Source organism: Phacochoerus africanus, chromosome 10, assembly GCF_016906955.1.
Source record: "Phacochoerus africanus isolate WHEZ1 chromosome 10, ROS_Pafr_v1, whole genome shotgun sequence".
NCBI classification, from domain to species: Eukaryota; Metazoa; Chordata; class Mammalia; order Artiodactyla; family Suidae; genus Phacochoerus; species Phacochoerus africanus.
The window spans coordinates 44,328,882-44,351,119 of NC_062553.1; the positions used below are offsets into that span (position 1 = coordinate 44,328,882).

Here is a 22,238-nt window from a genome sequence, read left to right on the forward strand (position 1 = left end):
CCTAGTTTATGGTACTTTTATGGCAGCCCTAACTGACTAACAACCCCCTTACCCTCTTCAGGCTCCCAAAACACACCTCTTTTTGAACATGTGTCTTCTTCTTTTTCATTTTCATCATATCTTTCTGATTCCTGCTTTTTCACCTGAGTCATAGCATCTCTCTTCAATTTTTAAATGTAAACATCCCCCAGAGTAATCAATATGACCATCTTCTCTCTTTTACAGCCTTTTGACATTAAACAGTTTGAATTAAATTGATTTTAATGGCTTGCTTTGTGTGGAGGACCACAGATTCTTCCTGCTAACCTGTTCTTTGCTCCTTAATTAAATAATACAATTTTCAGATACATCACTACCTAGATGTCCCACTAACAATTCAGGATCTGTGTATACAAAGCACAGTTCCCCGTCCCTTTTCTCAAAATTAACTTCCTTCTGCTGCCTCTTTCTATTAATAGCACATCGTCCTTCCAGATGGAACCTCAAAGTCATCCTCGTCCTCAGACCTAGTCAGTCACCACTGATGCCAGCTCTAATTTTGTAATTATCTCTAGCACCATCCTTTCCTGCCCTTCCCACAACTTCTTGCATCCCTCACACTCACTTACACTGGTCTTCCCCATGCCATGCCCTTCTGTTCATGACTTGTGTATTCAATTTCTCTTCATTGTCAAATGACCTCAGTGAATTCACCCATTTCTGTGAATAGTGAGATTTTTCTCTGCCCCCAAAAGGTAAATAAATAAATAAATAAATAATAAAGTAATGAAAATGATAAAGAGGAAAATAAAATAATCAATAAAAATAATAAAAATCAATAGAACAGCTTAATTCAAAATGATAAAATAGAAAAGGAAAATATAGAGGAAAATCTTTTGGAAATTATTTCTTCTCAAGTTGTGTGTTATCTCCATAAGTGCATTTGTACTACACATACAGAAGATCCAGGGGAAATAACGGAAAAGTGAACTGTATAGTAAAAACTTAATATATCTCTATCCCATCCATGTTTATACCAGATGGCTTCAAGCTGGTAGTCCTGTCTTTCAATTTCAGTATAAATTAACATACTGCAAGTCTAAAGTTGGATAAATTGTGATCTGCATTGGGTAGATAGATTAAGGCTGGAAACATACTTAACTTTCATTTAAGTGGCAAAGACAGGGTAATGAGGATGGGTATTTAAAAAATATGTTTAGAGAATTTAAAAAGGACTAAAGATAGCTTCTTGAGAAAGTGCAAAAGATGATGATAAAATCATGAAAAAGAGCCTGGGGAAATGTTTTAAAAACCGTGGATGGCCAAAACCATGTTATTGGGCATATTAATATTAGTATAACATGTCCATGAATACTAAGTCTCCAGTTGGACTAAAATAGAGCATGTTTGATAACTCTTGAATGATCAAGGATGGAACTTTAAATTACAAAGGGTAAAATTTTTATCAAAGAAGTTGCAGCAATTGTGGGGAGGGGGGTCCACAGAAGGGAGGGCGTCTCTGCATCTCTGTTGAGGAGGCGATTGAGAATATGGGAGTGAACTCTGAACTCAAGGTCAAATTAATTGCCTCAGTTTCTGTCTGACCCCTGTACCTCAGGAGCCTTGCAGTTTGGGCCAAATCATAAGATTTATGTTATGCCATCTGCCAATGGGAAGGCTGGCAATAAACAGTCTCTAATGTCTCTTAGAGTTTGAAACTTCTGTTATGTCAATGCCCATGTCTCCATGTTGACTTTGATGTAAGAGGTACTGAAACAAGGAAGAAATATTATTTGGGTTTTCTCTGAGCAGGGAAGTTTCTTTGAAAGCTCTGTATTTTAAGTCAGAGAGGAGAAGCCAGTAAAACACTATGGTTGTGGTTTCAGAGTTAATGGGAAAGAACTCAGCCTTCTCAGCATGTATGTTGTGAGTATCCAAATATATGTTCCTGCAATGTCTATGTTCAGAAGCCAAAATGGCATTGCTGGTAATGATTTCTTCTGAACTAATCACCATATAAAAATTCAGAGTGAATTGAATTTGTATCTGAATTTGTGGCATTTCTTTTGCTGGCCTAGTTCCAGTAGAGGCTTCAAGGATCTGTCTATGTCAGCCACAAAATACATTTCTGATTCTGTCTCAAGAATCAGAAAGAAAAGAAAAGAAAAAAAGGGATCAGAAAGAGCTGTACTGTTGAAAACTCAAGAAGGATCCTGACTGGTTAGCCTGTAGACTGGTTAGCCTCTAACCAATCAGAGTCTCCTTCCCCCTTGAGCTACTGAGAAACTTCTTCTCCTGGGTCTCCTGTTGAAGCACTGAGTGAATTGTAGAAGAGAGAGGTCTTACTCAAGATGTAACTCTCTTCTGGGTAAGTGTTATTCTAATCCAGCTCTTCTTTTCACTTTTATTAGCCTTTTCCCTAGGATTTTAAAGGAAAATTTCTCAGAAAAATATTCTTTCCCAGAATTCCCACTGTGGTGCACAGGTTAAGGAGCTGGTGGTATCTTTGCTGTAGCTTGATGTTCAGTCCCCTGCCTGACACAGTAGGTTAAGGATCTGGTGTGGCGTAGGTTGCAGCTGCAGCTTGGATTCAGTCTTTGGCCCAGGAACTTTCATATGCTGCAGGTGTGGCTGAAAAAAAAAATGTATACTTTCCCATAATGTATTCCTCTACCATAACCCTCCTTTTAAATATGTCACAAACACCCACAGTCTTTCTAGTTTTCTTCTTTGATTCCTAAAACCAGAGAGGCTTAAAGTAAAATTTTGTAAAAGGGGATCTCCTTAAGAGTTCAGGGGGAGTTCCCGTTGTATCTCAGTGGGTTAAGAACTTGACTAGTATCCTTGAGGATGTGGTTCAACCCTTGGCCTTGTTCAGTGGGTTAAGGATCTGGTGTTGCCACAAGCTGCAGTGTAGGTGGCAGATGAGGCTCAGATCTGGTGTTGCTGTGGCTGTGATGTAGGCTGCAGCTGTAGCTTCAATTCGACCCCTAGCATCTAGCAGGTATGGCCATACATTAAAAAAAAAAAAAAAAAAAAAGATGGTTAACGAATCCAACTAGGAACCATGAGGTTGCAGGTTCAATCCCTCGCCTTGCACAGTGGGTTGAGGATCTGGCGTTGCCATGAGCTGTGCTATAGGTTGCAGACGTGGCTTGGATCTGGCCTTGCTGTGGCTGTGGCTGTGGCTGGTGGCTACAGCTCCAATTAGACCCCTAGCCTGGGAACCTCCATATGCCATGGGTGCAGCCCTAGAAAAGACAAAAAGACCAAAAAAAAAAAAAAAAGGAAAATGAAAATGAAAAGAAAAGAAAAGAAAGGAGCTCACTGGGATCCCGAAAGGGCCTCTAGCACCTGCCCTTCTGAAATATCTAGGTTCATTCCCTCAGTCCATAGGAACAATAATCTGACCTTCTATTTTAGCAGATAAATTTAATCCTTGTTTTCCCAGATTAAATTTATTGGTAGAGGAATTGGCATAATAATCCTTATAGTATATAAACAGCCCCCATATTTCAAAGTCACTAGAATGTTGGCCTTATTATCAGACGGGCTCCTGGGTTTACTTCCTATTTCTGAAATGACCAAGGATGAGTTACTTAATCTGTGTTTTAGAGTCTTCTGTAAAAAATACACACTCTCACTCCCCATAGGATGGTTGTGAAGATTAAACAAAATAATGTATGTCTTATGAGATCATAAAGTAAAGACAGTAATATTTTAGGCTTTGCTGCACCTTGGGGTCTCTGTGACAATTACTCAGCTCTGCCATTGCTGTTCCAAAGCAGCAGCCTTCAGCCACAGGCAAATGAATGAGTTTGTAGAACCTAAGAACTCCTGTTTTCCATCTACTCTCAGGCCTTCACTGCTGACACCAAATGTGTATTTTCCTCATCAAGCAATCCAAAGCACCATCTGGGTGTCCTACAATTTAATTCAGTTCTGAGACCCCACACCTAGAATTACTGTCTGATCCCATGGATTAAGGACTCAGTCCCACAAGACTGCTCCCACCTCTGATCCTAATCACAAGTCCACACCCCTGGTCCTTCTAACCAACCAGCTATAAATGGAAGGTTCCTACGACCTCCTCCTTGGGTTCAATAATAGACTAGAGTTCAGAATTCACACAGGATTCGGGAAAGCAGCTTACTTACTCTATCATCCGTGAGAATAGCCAGATAGACGAGACACATAGGGACAGGCATAAATTAAAGGATATAGAACTTCCAAGCCCTCTCTGGGAGTGCCACCCTCCTAACACCACCTTGCATTCACCACCCCAAGAGCTCTCCACAACCCCTTAGGTTAGGGTTCTCTACGGAGGCTTCATGGTATATGCATGGTTGATTAAATCATCAGCCGTTAGTGATTAACTTACCCTCCAACCACCACCCCGCAAAAATCTGGGTAGGAGGCGAAGTTCCAACCCTCTAATCCCACGTTGGTTCCCCTGGCAAGGAGGCCCCATCCCAGGCTATTCAGGAGTCCGAAGCCACCTGTTGCCTCATCAGCACATAAAAAGACCATCACCTTGGAGATCCCCAGGGTTTGGGGAGCTGTGTGCCAGGAAACAGAAAAGGGAGAGTGTGGGCAGGGACCAAATATATCTTTCTTATTATGGCACAATATGGCTGTGTTCCAGTGAAAGTTTATTTATGGACACTGAAATTTGAATTTCATACAGTGTATTTGTATCATGAAACTTTTTTTTTTTTTTAATTTTCCTTCACTTCATAATGTAAAAAATATTCTTAGCACAAGGGCTGGACAAAAATGGGCTGGATTTGACCCATGGGTCATTGTTTGCTAGCCCCTGCCTTAACGTGTCTCGAGTGCCCAGAGTCCTCCTCAGAGGTGGTTTAGCTTAGCTGACCCTCCTGGTTGGCCCAATGCCAGCATCTCCTCCACTGCCCACACCTTCACCACTGATGCATTGGTGCATTTCTGCCTATTCTCCTGGGTTTTCTCTCTGTTGTTTCCTGAGTGGCCAGGCCTACAAGTCTTGATTAATTTGTTCTTGGTTAGGGTGGATAAGGTTCCATCTCCAGCACAACTTACCAGTCTCAAGTTTTCGTGACTCTTAGTGTGTGGTCTTTTTCTCAAGGATCTTGGGAAAAGTTCCAAGAGCTGGATTAGAAGAATAGAGGGCCACTATCGTGTCTTCTTCCAGAGTCTTCCTCGCAAATATGACAGAACAGAGCCCAGATAATTTGACTTTCCTCTACCATAGAATGAATTCTGTGTTCACAAGGTCACCCCTTTCTTCCCATCAAATAGAAGCCACCTTGATTATCTCTTTATTGTTCAAAATGTTAATTAACATTGCAGTGGGTGTCTCACATCTCCCTCACCACCCAAACCTTTCTACAAAATAAGGAAAGTTTGAGAAGGTAAGTAGATAAAAGGGTTAACATTGAATCAACTTTGAGAATAATAGATAACCTATAAAAGCAGTGACTTGAGATAAGATCCCTTGTATAACAAACACTTAATCATGTGTCAATCTAGCATTCCAGGAAAAGAAAATCAGATGCCATGGAATTTTATTTCAGCTTAGTGGTTATGAGTTTATTATGTTTAAAATTTTTTCCACATTGGGAATAATGTGGATTTATAGAAAATAGTGTGTACTCCAATGACATACAAACTGCTTGACTGATGTGAGGAGTTTGGTTTAATGAGTGGAAAAAGAAATTTAAAATCTATCGTAGTTCTTCAGTGTTTATTCTAATATTTTATTAAAGAAATTTGGCATGCAACTTATTTGTTAATAGAATTACATAAGACGAGACCAAAATAGAATCTTAGTGCTCTGGGCTGTGCTGTAAACTCTATTATTTTGTAATTCAATAAAAGAAACCCTAACTATTGGCATAGATACTACTTTCTTGGTATGAAGTCATGTTCTTCAAGTGCAGAAAGTTTTTTGTATTTGTGGGGCACCAAACACCTGCTATAAATCAGAGTTCCCTTGTCTTTGAAAAGTAATGAGAAAAAGTGTCAGAGATTTAAAACATGACCAGATCTTTCTGAGAAGATAGGATACATTTGTCAGTCATTTATTCAGTGACCTGCTATGAGCATGAATGTCTTACAGGATGCCTTTGCATGCACATATTGTCTCTAATCCTCCATGTATCCCTGTTTCATCACCATTTTACCATTTTATGGGTAACAGAAGCTCGATGAAGTTAGAAAACTTGTTTAGTGTCTCACCCCTGCTGAGAAGTAATTTGATGGTTGGCATTTATTCATCACATCCTGTGCCAGGTGCTCTCCTAAGTGCTATTTATCGATGTTTACTTTCACAACACCTGTAAGAAATAGTTGTTGTTAGAATCCCTATTTCCAGGTGGAGATAGTTGAGGTAAAGTTAGACTCAGAATTTGACTTAAGTCACAGAGCTGGTAAATGGTAGAGGCACAAGGCAAACACACAGCCTTTTGTCCTAGAGCCTGACTCAGCTCTTTACATTCTGTCCTGGAGCCTGACTAAGCTCTGCCGTGTTGTGCTAACTACTTCAGAGAACAACTGCATTTATGCAAGCTGATCTCTCCAAGTCATGAAGTCTCTCTCATACTGTACTAATCGTCATCTGCAGAAATCAATCAATCTAATCAATCTATCTATCCACACACACATATGTATCAGATACTTAAAAGACCATCATTACAGAACAGGACAAATAAATGCGGATGTGTGTATGCATCCATATGAAGTCAAAGATGTGCTTCCAGGATTTCCTGGTGGGCTAAAATGCAAAAGAAGAGAGAACATGCAAAGGTTGTGATGTCATTAGTCATTACTTTATCTTGCCACTTAATGAAATTTATCTCTCAGTCTACTTGTTTGATCATCATGGATTTGTTTTCGTTTGAAAATTCCAGCAGGGTATATTAAGACCTAAGTCATAATGAAATCTGTAGAGTCTTAGAGAAAGTGATCTCATTGGGTGTCTTTCCCAGATGTTTAATTAGCCTTTTCAACTTTCTTGTAAATCAAGACATTTTTGAGAATACAGGCATTTCTGATACAACAAGATACAAGTGTTCCTAAAAAATCTTCTATACCACAAAACTATGCACTAAAAATAAAAGGACTTATGGGAAGAAAATATGTTGGGGTGCAACCAATCAACACTTATGACCACTAACAAAAGCTGTAATAATCCTAACAAATATATAAGCTCAGTTAAGAAGACAGGCTGAATTCTGATGAATACTACACTACTGTAATTATAAAACTGATGTAAGAGGGAAAAGGTAGCTCATTTGGAAGGATTATAGGGAAGTTATAGGAAAGTGCAGAGCTTGCAGAGTTACAGAGACAGCACATAAAAGAAAACTGGATAGCAGGCTCTTCCAAGACAGGATATATGTTCAAACTGAGCTGAGAGGAAGGACAGGGAGTGGATGAAGGTCTGTGTGAATGCCGATTTACATTGACATTATTCCCCCATTGATAACTGAGTACAAACCAAGTCACATTAAAGAAACGTGCGGTATTTACCTGCAAATAAAAACAAAATGGCCTTTTTTCTCCTTTTTTAATTAGAGTGTAGTTGATTTACAGTGTTGTGCCAATTCCTGCTCTACAGCAAAGTGACTCAGTCATATGTATGATGGTTTGTTGAAAATAATATATTTTTAAAAGGAATGTCTGTGTGTGTATATATATATATACTCATATGTATGCACATACATAATCACTCTTTTTTAAAATATTATTTTCTATTATGGTCTATTCGAGGAGATTGGATATAGTTCCTTTTGCTGTACAGTAGGACCTTGTTGTCTACCTATTCTAAATATAATAAATAGTTTGCATCTATTAACCCCAAACTCCAAGGCCAAAATGGCTTTTTATAGAGTAAAAAGGAATTATCTTCCCCCCTTAATCCTTTTCATAATAATTAGTACATTTTCAGTAGATGTATTATGATTAAGTGTCAGCAAGAAACCATTTGAGCAGTATAACTAGGATGGGAATTATAAGAATAGCTGAAAAGTAATTTCATATATTTCAGAAATAAAATATTAAAAAGTTTATCTGATTTCCTCATGACCTGCATGACCTACCGTAAGTGGTAGTGATACTGAATTTAAAAAGATACTAACTGTATATATTCAGATTTCAGTGATCATCATTCTAAAGAGCTTTAAAAACATAGATATTTAGGATTTATAATCCCAAAGGTTTTGGTCCTTAATGAGTTATAAAATACTCTATAAATATTTTGTTGCAAAAAATAATCAGGAGTTCCCATCATGACTCAGCAGAAATGAATCCAACTCAGAACCATGAGGTTGCGGGTTCGATCCCTGGCCTTGATCAGTGGGTTAAGGTTCCGGCATTGCCGTGAGCTGTGGTGTAGGTTGCAGACGTGGCTCGGATCTGGCATTGCTATGGCTCTGGCATAGGCCAACAGCTATAGCTCTGATTAGACGCCCTAGCCTGGGAACCTCCATATGCTGTGGGTGTGGCCCTGAAAAAAATGAAAGACAAAAAAAAGGAATCAAAATACGGTAATTCTGGAGTTCCCTAGTGGCCTACTGTTAAGGATCCAGCGTTGTAATTGCTGTGGCTCAGGTCACTACTGTGGCTCAGCGGGTTAAGGACCCAACATATTGTCCCTGAGGATGTGGGCTTGATCTCTGGCCTGGGAACTTCTGCATGCCACCAGTGGCCAAAAAAGATAATTCTTAGAATTAAAATTCCCGAGTTCCCGTCGTGGCGCAGTGGTTAACGAATCTGACTAGGAACCATGAGGTTGCGGGTTCAGTCCCTGCCCTTGCTCAGTGGGTTAACGATCCGGCGTTGCCGTGAGCTGTGGTGTAGGTTGCAGATGCGGCTTGGATCCCGCGTTGCGGTGGCTCTGGCTTAGGCCAGTGGCTACAGCTCCGATTGGACCCCTAGTCTGGGAACCTCCATATGCCGTGGGAGCAGCCCAAAGAAATAGCAAAAAGACAAAATAAATAAATAAATAAATAATTAAAAAAAAGAATTAAAACTCCCTACTAAAACCTTTCTATTGCTTCAAAGTTGTCACTGAATTGTCCCCTAAACCCAATAAGAAAAGTATGAATCACATCTTTTCTTTAAGAAAGAATTAATGGGGTTCCCAATGTGGTGCAGTGGGTTTGTGGCTCAGGTCACTGCTGAGGTGCAGGTTTGATCCCTGACCTGGGAACTTCCATATGCCATGGGTGCTGTCAAAAAAAAAAAAAAAAAAAAAAAAAGAAGAAGAAGAAGAAGAATTAATGTAGTGTAGTAAACAATTTTTGTCCAGTACTGTAGCTTTAGTGAGGCAGCTGTTATTAGGAGGGTTTCCTGGTATTCCTAGAGCTGGGTTGCCATGGCCTTCAGAGCTGACCTCTTTGTTTGGGGAGGGTGAACAGTACAGGGTCAGTATGGGATCTTAAGGTAAGCACTCTCCACTCTTGATGAGAGCTGGGGACTGATGTGCACCAGCGGTCTTTTGGGAATGTGAATGCTCCTGTCTATAATCTAAATCAGACTTAGCTCTCCCGTATCTGAGCTTTAGAAGAGGGAAGAATTGCTTCCCCAGAAGAGGTTTCACTAGGAGGATTGACGTTTTCCAGCTCCCACAAGGTGTTATGTAATATTGAAAACCCCACATCTGGGCTTAGTTATGACTGGATAACCAAAGTCCTGGGAAATGTACTGTGGGCTATTTTGGTTGTCTTCCGTGTCCCTAGTGTGTTCTCTTGTCTCTTAAGAAGGAGAGTCTGGGGCCATGCGAGGCCCTTTCCTTCAGCCTCACGTCCTCATATAGTGAAAGCCTGCAGATTCTCTCTCTGAGATGCTTTGGGGATTGATCCACTTTTTATCCTCAGGGTCACTTTTATTTTATTTTATTTTTTTTATGGCCACACCTACAGCATATGCAAGTTCCCGGGCTAGGGGTTGAACTGGAGCTACAGCTCAGGCCTATGCCACAGCTACAGCAATTCCAGATCTGAGCCACATCTGTGACCCACACTACAGCTTGTGGCAAGGCTGGATCCTTAACTCACTGAGGCCAGGGATTAAAACCCTCATCCTTAGGAACGCTATGTCAGGTTCTTAACCCTCTGAGCCACAATAGGACCTCCAGGATCACTGTTTAATTCCAACCCAGATCAGCCTCCTGTCCCTCTCTGACCCATCTCTCATTCTGCCTTCCAAATCATCTTTCAAAAATGCAATCACATTCTCATTTCTTAGTCATTTAGTTGATTGGCTTCAAAGATCGTTTTAGCTTATTTAGCATGTTTTACAGAACCCTTCTGTCTGTAACATCCTGACCTCAGCCTGTCTCACCTCTGCTACCTTTCTCTGGCTCTCCCTGACCACAACCTGCAGCCAGGCGGGGGTTATTTCAGTTCCTAGAACGTGACTGGGTCTGTCCGGGCCTCCAAGCATGCTGCATGCCTCTTGTTCTCCAGGATCACTCTTCACCAGGCTCCCAGTCATTGTTCAGCTTGGATGTTTCTTCCTCCTGGGACTAGGTTTAGATCTTTGATATGCATACCTGGAGCACTCTGGATAGTATGTCACACTTGGAACTATCATGTCAGAAGTTGTTTTCTTGCTGGATGGTAAGCTTTACACGATCCTTTATGCATTTCTGCCCTTGTGTCTGGAAGAATGTCATACAAGTAGTAGTACATCCATAGATCATTGTGAGTTAACAAGTGGAGGGATGACTGAATGAAGCAGGAAGCAATCCAGCGTATCAGAGAATCTAGGGGAGTGGAGGTTAAAAAATGCAAACGGCATGGGGAAGTCAGGTGTGTTAAGAGACTGAACTTTGAAGAGCTCATGGTTGAATTCAGCCAGGAGGTTTGGGTGACACATTGGAACCAAAAGCCAGGGCCTTGTAGGTGTAGGAATAACTATTGTCTAAGGGAGTGAATGCAGAACATGGGGCCTGTGACTAGGAGGGGTTGCAGAGCCCAGTGAAGCTGAGAGGAGTGACAGATGAAGGAGTGTGACCTTTGCCCACATTTTTCCTCCACTCTGGTGATGGAGAGACTTCATGTTCTCACCAGTTTTCCTCCTACTTTGTCCTGCTTTCCCAAAAGGGGGAAGTGTGATGAACATTTCTTACTGCCAAGGGAAAAGAAACACATTTTAAAGGGCTGACGTATGAAGTTTGTTGTTTTTTTTTAATTTTTTATTGTTATTTCCCCAATGCAATTTTTTTTTCTACTGTACAGCGTGGTGACTCAGTTATACATACATGTATATATTCTTTTTTCTCACATTATCATGCTCCATTTAATGTTTTTTTCACTTTTGAGGAATGAAAATGTTTGATTTTCAGACTACCTGAAAATGAAACTGTCTTCTTGACATTTGTTTATGAAAATAGTTGCTCTGTTTTGGGCTGGAATATACACACTTTATCCTACAGTGTGTTCTGAAGTTCTCTTTTCTTTCAGCTGCTCTTCAAAATCTGGACTTGGGATTTTAATTGGAAAACACAGTTCTTTGAATCACAGATTTCAGCATGGATGGGTGCTAGATCTGGTGTATAAACAGCTGGTGTAAAATAGCTTTCTCTGTTAGAGAGTACCTCAGGGTGCGTGTTGCCTCAGGATTTTTTTACATGTGGAGAACAAGGATTTTGTGCCTAATTCTCTCTTAGTGTTCATTACCTGAATAGCAGTGCATCCTGGTTATTAATATGAGGCCGGTGGATGACTCCTTATTCTCACCATTGAGGAGTTAATCTCTTACCAGTAAAAGGGAGAGAGCATTCAGTATATTTGGAGGCTGTTTAATCATCAACCTTGGGGATGACAAATACATCCCGAGTTTCTGAGAATATAAAGCCTACTGCCTGCCAAGGCTTTGTCACCAAATTTATCACTTTAATTAATTTGTTTTTTCCTTACTACCATTTCTCCACTCAGCCCTGTACTGGATTCAGGAACTGACCAAACCATTTCTGAAGTTACTGCTAATGTTACACCTAAAAATCATCACTCATTCAGTTGAAGGACGTATTCTGTCTTCCTGGCAGGCAAACCCATGACAAATGCAAGTTTCCAAGGTATCGGCACTGGGTGCATCTGTTCATAGTGTAATTTCATCAGCTGAACAGATGAAGACTGCTAATTAGTTTGTTTATACATATGTGATTTAATGAGACTAAACACTTAACTGATCTTGAAGTAAGCACAACTTGTTTCCTGTTGCTGTTTTTACTTTAATTAAAAAAAAATGGTAGGCACATTGTCTGGAAATTCAAGCACTGTGCAATCTAAAAGAAGAAAGAATTTCAGGGAAGATTGACTGGCAAGTTGTATCTATGCTGCTCTAGGGAGATTCAAGAGGAAGATGTAAATTAAAATATTGGGTTTGGGAACAAGGGTTGAAATTCAATTTAAATGAGAAGATTAAACATCATGGAAGAATTTTCATAAGCTACATTATGCCAATCTTCTAAGTTCAAGACTAAAATTATAATATGTATGGAGTTCACTTTGTGGCTTGGTGGGTTAAGAACCTGACATAGTGTCCGTGAGGATGTAGGTTCAATCCCTGGACTTGTTCAGTGGGTTAAGGCTCTGGCATTGCCACAAGCCGCATAATAGTCTGTGGCCCCAATCTGATTTTGCCATGGTTGCTCACAGCTGCAGCTCTGATTCAATCTCTAGCCTGGGAATTTCCATATGCCTCAGGTACAGCCCTAAATATATATATATATATATATATATATATATATATATATATATATATGTATATATATATATGTGTGTGTGTGTGTATTATTAATTGATCTGTGATTATATCAGAATAGTTTATTTTAGGAAAAAGTTCCAGGCCTTCATCAACTCCAACATATAAACTTCTATTTTTGTAATGCTTTCCTTTTTTTTGGAGTGCCCTCTTTCCTAGTTATTATATTTTTATGTCACTGAAATCATGGCATTTAATTAATATAGTTCTTAAAATTTATATAAAATAATAGTACTATAGTTTTTATAAATATTTACTTAATATTATCTATTGTGCTTTCCTTGATTACTTTCAAGTTGTACAGACCTGAATGCACAGAGGCTCTGTATTTGGGGATGAGGTGGGTAGAGGAGATCAAGAAGTAACTCCCACAACAATTGTTGAAATTATGTTTGGATTAAAATGCTTCCTTTAATTTGCTCTGCTTTTTACAAACTGGAGTCAGCACACCATGGCCTGTGGGCCCAATTCAGGCAGTTTTTTTGGGAACACGTCCATGGCTGTTCCTTTGTGTGTCAGCCATGGCTGCTTTCCTGCTGCAGTGGCAGAGCCGTGTCTTGGACTGCAAAGCTGGTGTGACCTCCACTCTGGTCCTTTACAGGAGGGTTTCCTGACCACGGATCTAAGCCATGGATGAGGACAGGGATTCATAAATAGTAGTAGTTATGTTGAGAGACATCACGACTGAGAAACAGACATTGGTAGAATTGAATCTTAACTGAATCCTGGTTGAGATCCTTGGATTTCTAGGTCTTTTGGAATCCAAGTAACCATTCCTCCATCACCACATTACCTCTGGACTGGTCAGTAGTCTGCTGCAAGAGACAGCATCGTATTCTATCCTGGCAGAATATGTGTTTTGCTCATGAGTGCATAGAATCTTCCTTAGTACCTTCCTAAAGATTCATAAATTACTTGTGATCACAGATTTGGGGTTTGACATTAAGTCAAAGAGGGTCTTGGCATCCATCATCTTCCCCAAACCTAATAACCAGGAACTTCCCAGGGACTGTCAGAGGCAAATTTAGCTTCCTTGTTTGTCCCAGTTTGATGAATTGACCATTGTTCTAAACTTATTAGTAATGGATCTGGAATAAATTACAGGCTGTTACCTTTATGTGGTAGGAGCATATTGAGAGTATTGATGTGCATAGAGAAGAAAAAAGACATAATTGAACTCCAACTCCAAAGACTGAAATACAAGTCTTTATCCTAAGTGATTCAAGTGCCACCAGCCAATGAGCAGGAGAGTTCCAAAGACTGAAATACAAGTCTTTATCCTAAGTGATTCAAGTGCCACCAGCCAATGAGCAGGAGAGTTACATGTTCTTGTTCACTTTCTTTTTTTTTTTCTTTTTGTCTTTTATCTTTTTAAGGCCACGCCTGAGGCATGTGGAGGTTCCCAGGCCAGGATTCTAATCAGAGCTACAGCTGTCAGCCTGTGCCACAGCCACAGCAATGCCAGATCCGAGCTGCATCTGTGACCTGCACCACAGCTCATGGCAATACCGGATCCTTAACCCACTGAGCAAGGCCAGGGATCGAACCTATAACCTCATGGTTCCTAGTTGGATTTATTTCCACTGCACCATGACGGGAACTCATTCTTTCTAATATAAACTTAACCATATCTTTAAGAAAAAACTAATCCTAGTGTATAAGCTGAGCCTGATGATTTAGAAACTAGTCTAACTAGCTTATATGTGTTTGGGTTAATAGAAGCACATTGGCTGTGATTCACACGTGATTCAGATGGATTCAAACCCTAGTTCTGTCACTTTCTAGCATTTCAAAGGAAAGAAAATGACCTAAACTTTGAGCCTATTAGAGATAATAATACCTATTTCAAAAGGTTGCTATGAGCCTTAAATGTACACACAGAGCTTAAAGCACTATACCAGGCGCTTGGTAGGGGATAAGTAAATGTGGGTTCTTTCTCCTCCTTTTTTCTATGCTTTTTTATTTTACCAGTATGGAAAAAGTTGGTGGATGCTGTTAATTAAGATGATTGTATTGGTGATAGGCTGGAGTTACAACCACCACTGAAAGTAACTAATGAGATAGGGGCTGTGAACTGTGAGGGAATCACAACATCAACAAAAACAAAAGTACCAGGGAAGGTGAGCCAGAATGGCCAGGCGTGTGACTTTAGGAGACCTCTAGGAAGGGGGGCCTTCCTGGTCTCCTCCAGGGTTGTCTGGGTTCTGATGACATCTTCTTAGGAATCAGATGGCATTTTCTTAGAAATATACATTATGTATACATATATACATACATATGTACATACACATATGTATGTTTTTTCTTTCAGTATGTTTAGGAGACATTGGTTGGGCTATTCTGATTGTTCAGAAAAGACAAAGATTCTGAGGAGAAAGGAGTAATGATAGCAGTGATATGACATAGGCTGAAACTGGCTTCTGTCGTAAGACCATAGTGTTCCACTCTTGCGGAATCAAATTAGACCAAATGGGGTAAAAAAGAAAAAAAAAAGTGGGAATCAGTAGTTTGTGCTAAAATCATTTTGAAGAAAATCAGACATTCCATTTGAAAACTATTAAAATACTCAAAGTAAGTATCTCACTAGTATTCTAGAATACATATATTAGATAAAGATCTTTACTAAAGGCCCCGTGCATTTTTTCCCTTTTTAAATTTAATTTTTTTTATTAGAGTTTAGTTGATTTATAATGTTGTGTCAGTCTCTGTTGCACAGCATAGTGACCCAGTCACACATATACACAGATTCCTTTTCTCATACTGTCTTCCATCATGTTCTGTCCCAAGAGATTGATTGGACACAGTTCCCTGTGCTGTACAGCAGGGTCTCATTGCTTATCCATTCTAAATGTAATAGTTTGCATTGGGCATTTCCAACAGAATTTTTCTTTAACTTGAAAATGACATAGGACTCTATGGCCTTGGCTTTTTCACACCTGTCTTTTTCTGTTTTCATAGGCGGACAGAGTCACTCCTCTTTCTGTTCTGACTTTCCACTGCCTCTGGATGCCCCAGTCACAGTGCCCCTGATCCCATAGTAGTTTCTGTCCGTCCGTCCCTGTACGAAGAACAGCCCCTGGGAGGCGATCACCATGTTCTGTGCGAAGCTGAAGGACCTGCATATCACAGGGGACTGCCCCTTCTCCCTCCTGGCCCCAGGGCAGGTCCCTCAAGAGCCAGCAGAGGAGGTAGCAGGGAGCTCCCAGACCACAGCCCTGCCTCTGGGTCAGAGTGTCCCAGAGAAGAACCCACGAGGACGTCTTCCTCAGAGGAAGACCAGCCGCAGCCGGGTCTATCTTCACACTTTGGCAGAGAGTATTTGCAAACTGATTTTCCCAGAGGTAAGTGCCTGCCCTTTCACGATTGTACTGATATTTTGAAAATGGTGAAAGAATATTTTCTTAAGGAACATGTGAACACTTGCTTTCTCACTTTCCAGGCTATAGTAGATATATAATATTTTCTGGAAACATTTAAAAACATGTTCTTTTCTTTTGGGCTGCACCCGCAGCATTAGGAAATGCGGGATCAAACATGTGCTGCAGCAGCCACCCAAACTCCTGGGGGTGATGACGCTGGATCCTTAACCCACTCCTAAGTCCTCAGGGGAACTCCATAAAAAAATTCTTTAAAGCAATCATATTCTTCAATTGTGTTGAATCTTAAAATGCTTAAGATCTTGCATTCTTTCCCAAAGCATCCTGAAGTCTGATGAGCTTTATGACTTTATGACTTAACCCCTCTTAGTCTTGGCATCCTTACCTGAAAAATGGGAAAAAAAAAAAAATCACAACACCTACGCCCTAGAGCTTGAACATGCATTCAGTGAAATAATTTGTAGTTGTAGCCAACTTTAAGTACCCCTTCGCTGTTGGCTAATTTTTTTTAGAACTAAATACCTTGAAGAGTAACTATTTTCTGCTGGGTTTTCCTCTTCTAATTCCAAAGAACATCATATATTCCCTGCCAATTTGTTAAGGTGGGAAATCCCCCCTTGTCCTGCTGGCTTTGAATCTGACATCTCCGCTCACACCAGGCTTGAGCTGTTTCCCAGATACAGGGTCATGGGCCAGTGCTTGCCCATGACACCTACATGTGGTGAGCTGGGTCACATCTGGAGAGAGTTCTGCCAGCAGCACATCCTAATGTCCTTTGGAGATCTGGAGCACCACCTTTACAAGAACTCTGGAAAGGCAAATCCTGTATGATCTCACATATATGTGGAATCTTAAAACAAAAAAATCAGAGAAAAAGAGATCAGGAGTTAAGCATCCAGCATTGTCACTGCAGTGGCCCAGGAACTTCCGCATGCCATGGGTGGAGAAGGAAAGAAGGAAGGAAGGGAGAGAGAGATGAGTGAGAGAAAGAAAGAGAGAAAGAAAGAAAGGAAGGAAGGAAGGAAGGAGGAAGGAAAGGAAGAAGGAAAGGAAGAAGGAAAGGAAAGAAGGAAGAACAATAGATAATCGAATTTCTGTTGTGGCTCAGTGGGTTAAGAAACTGTCGTAGTGTCCATGTGGATGCAGGTTTGATCCTTGGCCTTTCTCAGTGCATTAAGTATCTGGTGTTGCCACAAGCTATGATGTAGGTCATGGAGGTGGCTCGGATCTGGTGTTGCTGTGGCTGTGGTGTAGGCCTGCAGCTGCAGTTCAGATTCGACCCCTAGCCCAGGAACTTACATATGTCACAGATGCAGCCATAAAAAGAAGAAAAGAAAAGGGAAAGGAAAAGAAAAAGATGTCATGCTTGTGGCTCCTACAGGAAGAGGGTGTGGGAAGGGAATTCAAGGTGAAGAAGGTAGTCAAGAGTGATCAGAAGGTACAAACTTGCAGGTCCATGGTAAAGGAGCACTAGGGGTGTAATATACAACATGATGATTGCAACCAACACTGCTCTATGATGTGGAGGAAAATGTTAAGTAAATCCTGAGTCCTCATCACAAGAAGACATTTTTTTTTTCTTTTTCCTTTTTTCCTTTTATCCGTATCAGATGTTAGCTAAACCTATCATGTAAATTATATGTAAATCAAACCATCATGTTATACCCTGTAAACTTTTTTTCTTTTATTGTATCTAAAGACAGATGTTAGCTAAACTTATCATGGTAATTATATGTAAATCAAACCATCATGCTATACCCTGTGAACTTTTTTCTTTTTCAAAATTGTTTTGTTTTGTTTTGTTTTGTTTTTGTCTTTTGCCTTTTGTCTTTTTAGGGCCACACCTGCAGCATATGGAGGTTCCCAGGCTAGGGGTCTAATTGGAGCTGTTGCTGCCGGCCTAAATCACAGCCACAGCAACGCCAGATCTGAGCCACATCTGCAACCTACAGCACAGCTCATGGCAATGCCAGATCCTTAACCCACTGAGTGAGGCCAGGGATCGAACCTTCAACCCCATGATTCATAGTGAGATTTGTTTCTGCTGCACCATGACAGGAACTCCTAAAATTATGTTTGATTTACAATGTTCTGTCAATTTCTGCTGTACAGAAAAGTAACCTAGTCATAAACACACACACACACTCTTTTTCTCCTACTGTCTTCCCTCATGTTCTATCCCAGGAGATTGGATATACTTCCCTGTGCTGTACAGTAGGACCTCATTGTTTATCCATTCTAAATGGAATGGTTGAGTCCACTAACCTCAGTCTGTCCCACTCCCTCCCTTGTAAACATACTGTGATGTATGTCAACTTTCTCCCAATAAAAGTGGGAAAAAAAAGGGAAAAAGAGAACTCTGGGAAGAGAGCATAAACCTAATTCAGTTAAATATCTTTGGAATAGACGCAGCAGGTGGGGCACTCCTCTCCCCGTGCGGCTAAAATAAAAAAGCCAATGAAAATGTTCATGGTGTGTCTTCCTTTGTCAGTATTCACAGTTTCATATAAAGTCACTTAATCTAAGAGATGGGGCATTGATAGAATCAGACTCCAGCTGTTATAATTCACTGATGATTTTTAACTGTCCCAACGCCAGCCCTCTCCCTGGTGTGATGCACTGAAGAACCAGGGACTGGAAGGAACATTAGAGGTAATCTTGTTTCACTCTCAAGAAGGACTAGAGAGGTTAAGTGACTTGACCAAAGTCACAGAGCTTTTGAAGGACTGGGCGGTTAGTGTGTCAACAATAAAGGCTCAAGTGAGGAAAAAAGAGGCTTGAATTGAAACTTGAAGGGTTGGTAACTTAGAAATAGCAGGTGAGGGACTTTAATGCAAATATATTAGCACCCAGTAGTACTTTGGTTAATGGGTTTTGAGATGGAACTATTTAATTATTTTCTTCCTACTCTAGTCACTCACCAGCCAGCTTTGCTGGCATGAGGGATGCAGCTCTTCTCAGGCCATGGGTTGGCATCCCAGTCTGGGAAGCAGATGGTCCTCTCATTTCCAAGGGCAGAGCAAGGTGCACAGGATGAACAGATGGTGGGGATGGGGAAGCTGGAGAGCACCCAGGCTTTCCCTGAGTCCTGTCATTACCATGGTGGCTTCATCATGCAGTTTGATAAATGTTGGGTGCCTACAATACAAGTTGTACACATGTCGGAATCTCTTTAAAAAAAATTCTGAATACTGGAATTTTCCCCCTTTTTTCTTTTATTTATAACCCATATTGTTTGTTGGTGAACTCACAGGAATAATCGTTAAGATTTGAAGTGTCACATGGTAGGGAAGGCGAGGCTATGGGAATTTTGGGAGGTAGAAGGGGTATAGTTGATGGATGAGGACTCTTTCCCATGGCTGAGGCCATTTACACTAGAACAGTAAATATCCCAGTGCTGGATACATTTGGGCAGTGGAATGACATCTCTAGCAACATAGATTACTTCATCAGCAGCCCATACATCTGTGTCTTTGATTAAATAGGGCTTTTTCTTTTTTAACTGAATCTTTTTAAGTGGTCATATTTCATTCTTCACCTACTGTTCATTAACTCAAAGGAAGAGACTCCAAATAGAATTCTTTTTTTGTTTGTTTGTTTGTTTGTTTTTTGTTTTTTTCTTTTTTGGCTGCCTTGCGGCTCGTGGTGTTCCTGGGCCGGGGATAAGATCTAAGCTGCAGTTGTGACCTATGCTGCAGCTGCACCAACATCAGATCCTTTAACCCGCTGTGCCATGCTGGGGGATTGAACCTGCATCCTGGCACTGCAGAGACACTGCCAATCCATTGTGCCACAGTGGGAATTCCCATAGTTCTTATTTTAGATAATCAGACTTAACTCCCCAGTTATGTTTTATGGGGCCCAAGTATTATTCATTATTTTTAGCAAATATGGAGTGGGAGATGTCATTACAGTGTCATGGAATAGTAGGTTACAGAGGCCTTTTTGCTCATCTAATGCCAACTTTTCATTGTTTTGAGGCATGTAAAAGGCCACTTGCTTTAAGTAAGAGATAACTGGAGTGCTGCAAAGGTCTCTGCAGCTCATTGATAACCCATCACTCTTTTTGTTATAATGTTAGCTCATTTTTCATGGATTCTCTCCAATAATCCTGTAAGCTCTTCAGGCACAGTGTCCTTAAAGAAATCACAGTATGATATTAGCCACAGTTGTAGCAAATCAGAACCCACTTACTGAATTGAATGGAGTCAGATATGCTTCTATAGAGGAGATTATCCCAAATCAGATCTTGTGACACTAAGAAGATCTGAGAGGACTCCAGGAGTCTCTAAATGCTGCAAAATACTGGACTGCAAAAAGAACAAAAGAAGCAGTGTTACAATATCCTTATGAACTGAAATACCCTTGTTATAGAAAAACAATAAAAACTGTAGAAAAGGGAGTTCCCATTGTGGCTCAGTGGAAACAAATCCTACTAGTATACATGAGGATGTGAGTTCCATCCCTGGCCTCTCTCTGTGGCTTGGGGATCCGGCATTGCCATGAGCTGTGGTGTAGGCTAGCAGCTACAGTTCTGATTTGATCTCCAGATTGGGAACTTTCATATGTAGAAAGTCAGCCATAAAAAGAAAAAAAAATGAAAAGGAAAAGAAAGCAAAACTGTAGAAAAGTGAAAAATCAAAAGAAATCACTTACACATAAGCCATACCAAAGAAATCCCATTCAGAGTGTTCACAGCAATATTTTGTACAATAGCAGTTAGTCCTGAAGGATTAATAAATGGTATATTTGTGTGACAGTGCTTGTTTTAGCAAGGAATATATATCTGTCTCTATCAAGTGAAAAGATAATTAAGTGAAAGTGTTTACCTGGTGCTTTAACCAAAAGGTCAAGAGAACAGTGGTCTCTACTGGTGCTAAGGGTAAGGAAGGAAAATATCTTTAGTGGCAGAACTGGATGGATTTTCTTTCCTCATTGCTCAGCAAAAGTTCCTGGCCAGGAACAATTGGAAACAATCTAAATGTATTTGTGAGCAATCTGAGAGAGTTAACACCTCTGTACTGGGCTGTATTGCTTCACTGATATAACTGTTATAGACCAAGCCTTCAAGACTTAAGATAGATGATGGGGATTAGGGGGCAAGCAATGCTTATCCACACAGCTATTCATTCATTCACTCCTTCATTCCATCAGTATGTTGTGAGCATCTCCTGTGGCCAGGTACTGTCGAGGTCCCAAACATGTAGTGGTGAGCAAAACAGGTATCCCCTGCCCTTTTGGAGCCTCTATTCTAGTGGAGAAGACAGTAAGAAAAAGAATCTAGTAGCAAATGCTTGAAAGACATCTGAGAGCTCGTGCAGAGGCAGTAATTCTCACTTCATTGCTGATCCCTCTACTGCATGAGTATGTTTTACAGAAATACAGATGGCCCAGAAATCCAGGGTTTCATGGGTTTTAATCTACACTGACTTGCTGGTGTTAGTAAAGGCAGAGTAACTTTATACAAAATAAAAGGCCCTTGAGCAATTGAAGCTTCTTAAGTGCACCCCAGGCCGATCTGCCTCCTTTATGGTCTCCAGTTTAATGTTCTCTTCCTCTTCCCCTGATATAAAAGACTGCTGAGAAACAGGCCAGCGTTTCCCTTCCCAACATGATCCCCACCTGCCAGGCATCTGGCTCTTTGTCATTGCACACATCCCCAGGGCCCTTGCTCAGAATCTGCCCACTGGCCCAGCCTCCTGCCAACCTTTTTTTTTTTTTTTTGCATCCTGAGGCAGATGTATCCTCCCCATCCTTATCTGAATTCTAACCACAAGACCACCAGGGAAGGTACCATCCTTATCTGAACTGTCAGAAAAATTGTTCTATGTGCTCAAAGAACGTTCTCTTCTTTTTGGCTCTTGCACTTTCAAGAAATTTCACATTTCTTTTCTAAGCTCCAATGCACTTTAAAAATCAAAAGTTCTTTCATAACTCATTTTATTAAAACAGGAGCCTAGTCTATTTTGCTTAACTCTACTGTCTCACTTGACCGGTTGGAAACTCCAAGAGAGATATAAATAGTTCTTAAGGAAAAAGGAATTTCACAACTTGGGACAGAGCCAGAGAATTCTCCACTGTCCTCTGGGTAAACTACAGAAAGAATCAGTGGCTGTATATACGCATAGA

At 40.5% G+C, this 22,238-nt stretch overlaps 1 protein-coding gene across 3 annotated transcripts in view; it reads left to right on the forward strand.

Annotated features, from left to right (window-relative positions):
- Positions 1-22,238, forward strand: part of GUCY1A1 (guanylate cyclase 1 soluble subunit alpha 1) — a 68,874-nt gene that overhangs the window by 16,651 nt on the left and 29,985 nt on the right. For all 3 annotated transcript variants that reach the window (XM_047798438.1, XM_047798435.1, XM_047798437.1), the window contains exon 2: positions 15,691-16,073. In XM_047798438.1, coding sequence (XP_047654394.1) covers positions 15,825-16,073 — 249 coding nt within the window. In that variant the 5' untranslated portion in view covers positions 15,691-15,824. The remainder of the gene's footprint in view (positions 1-15,690; positions 16,074-22,238) is intronic.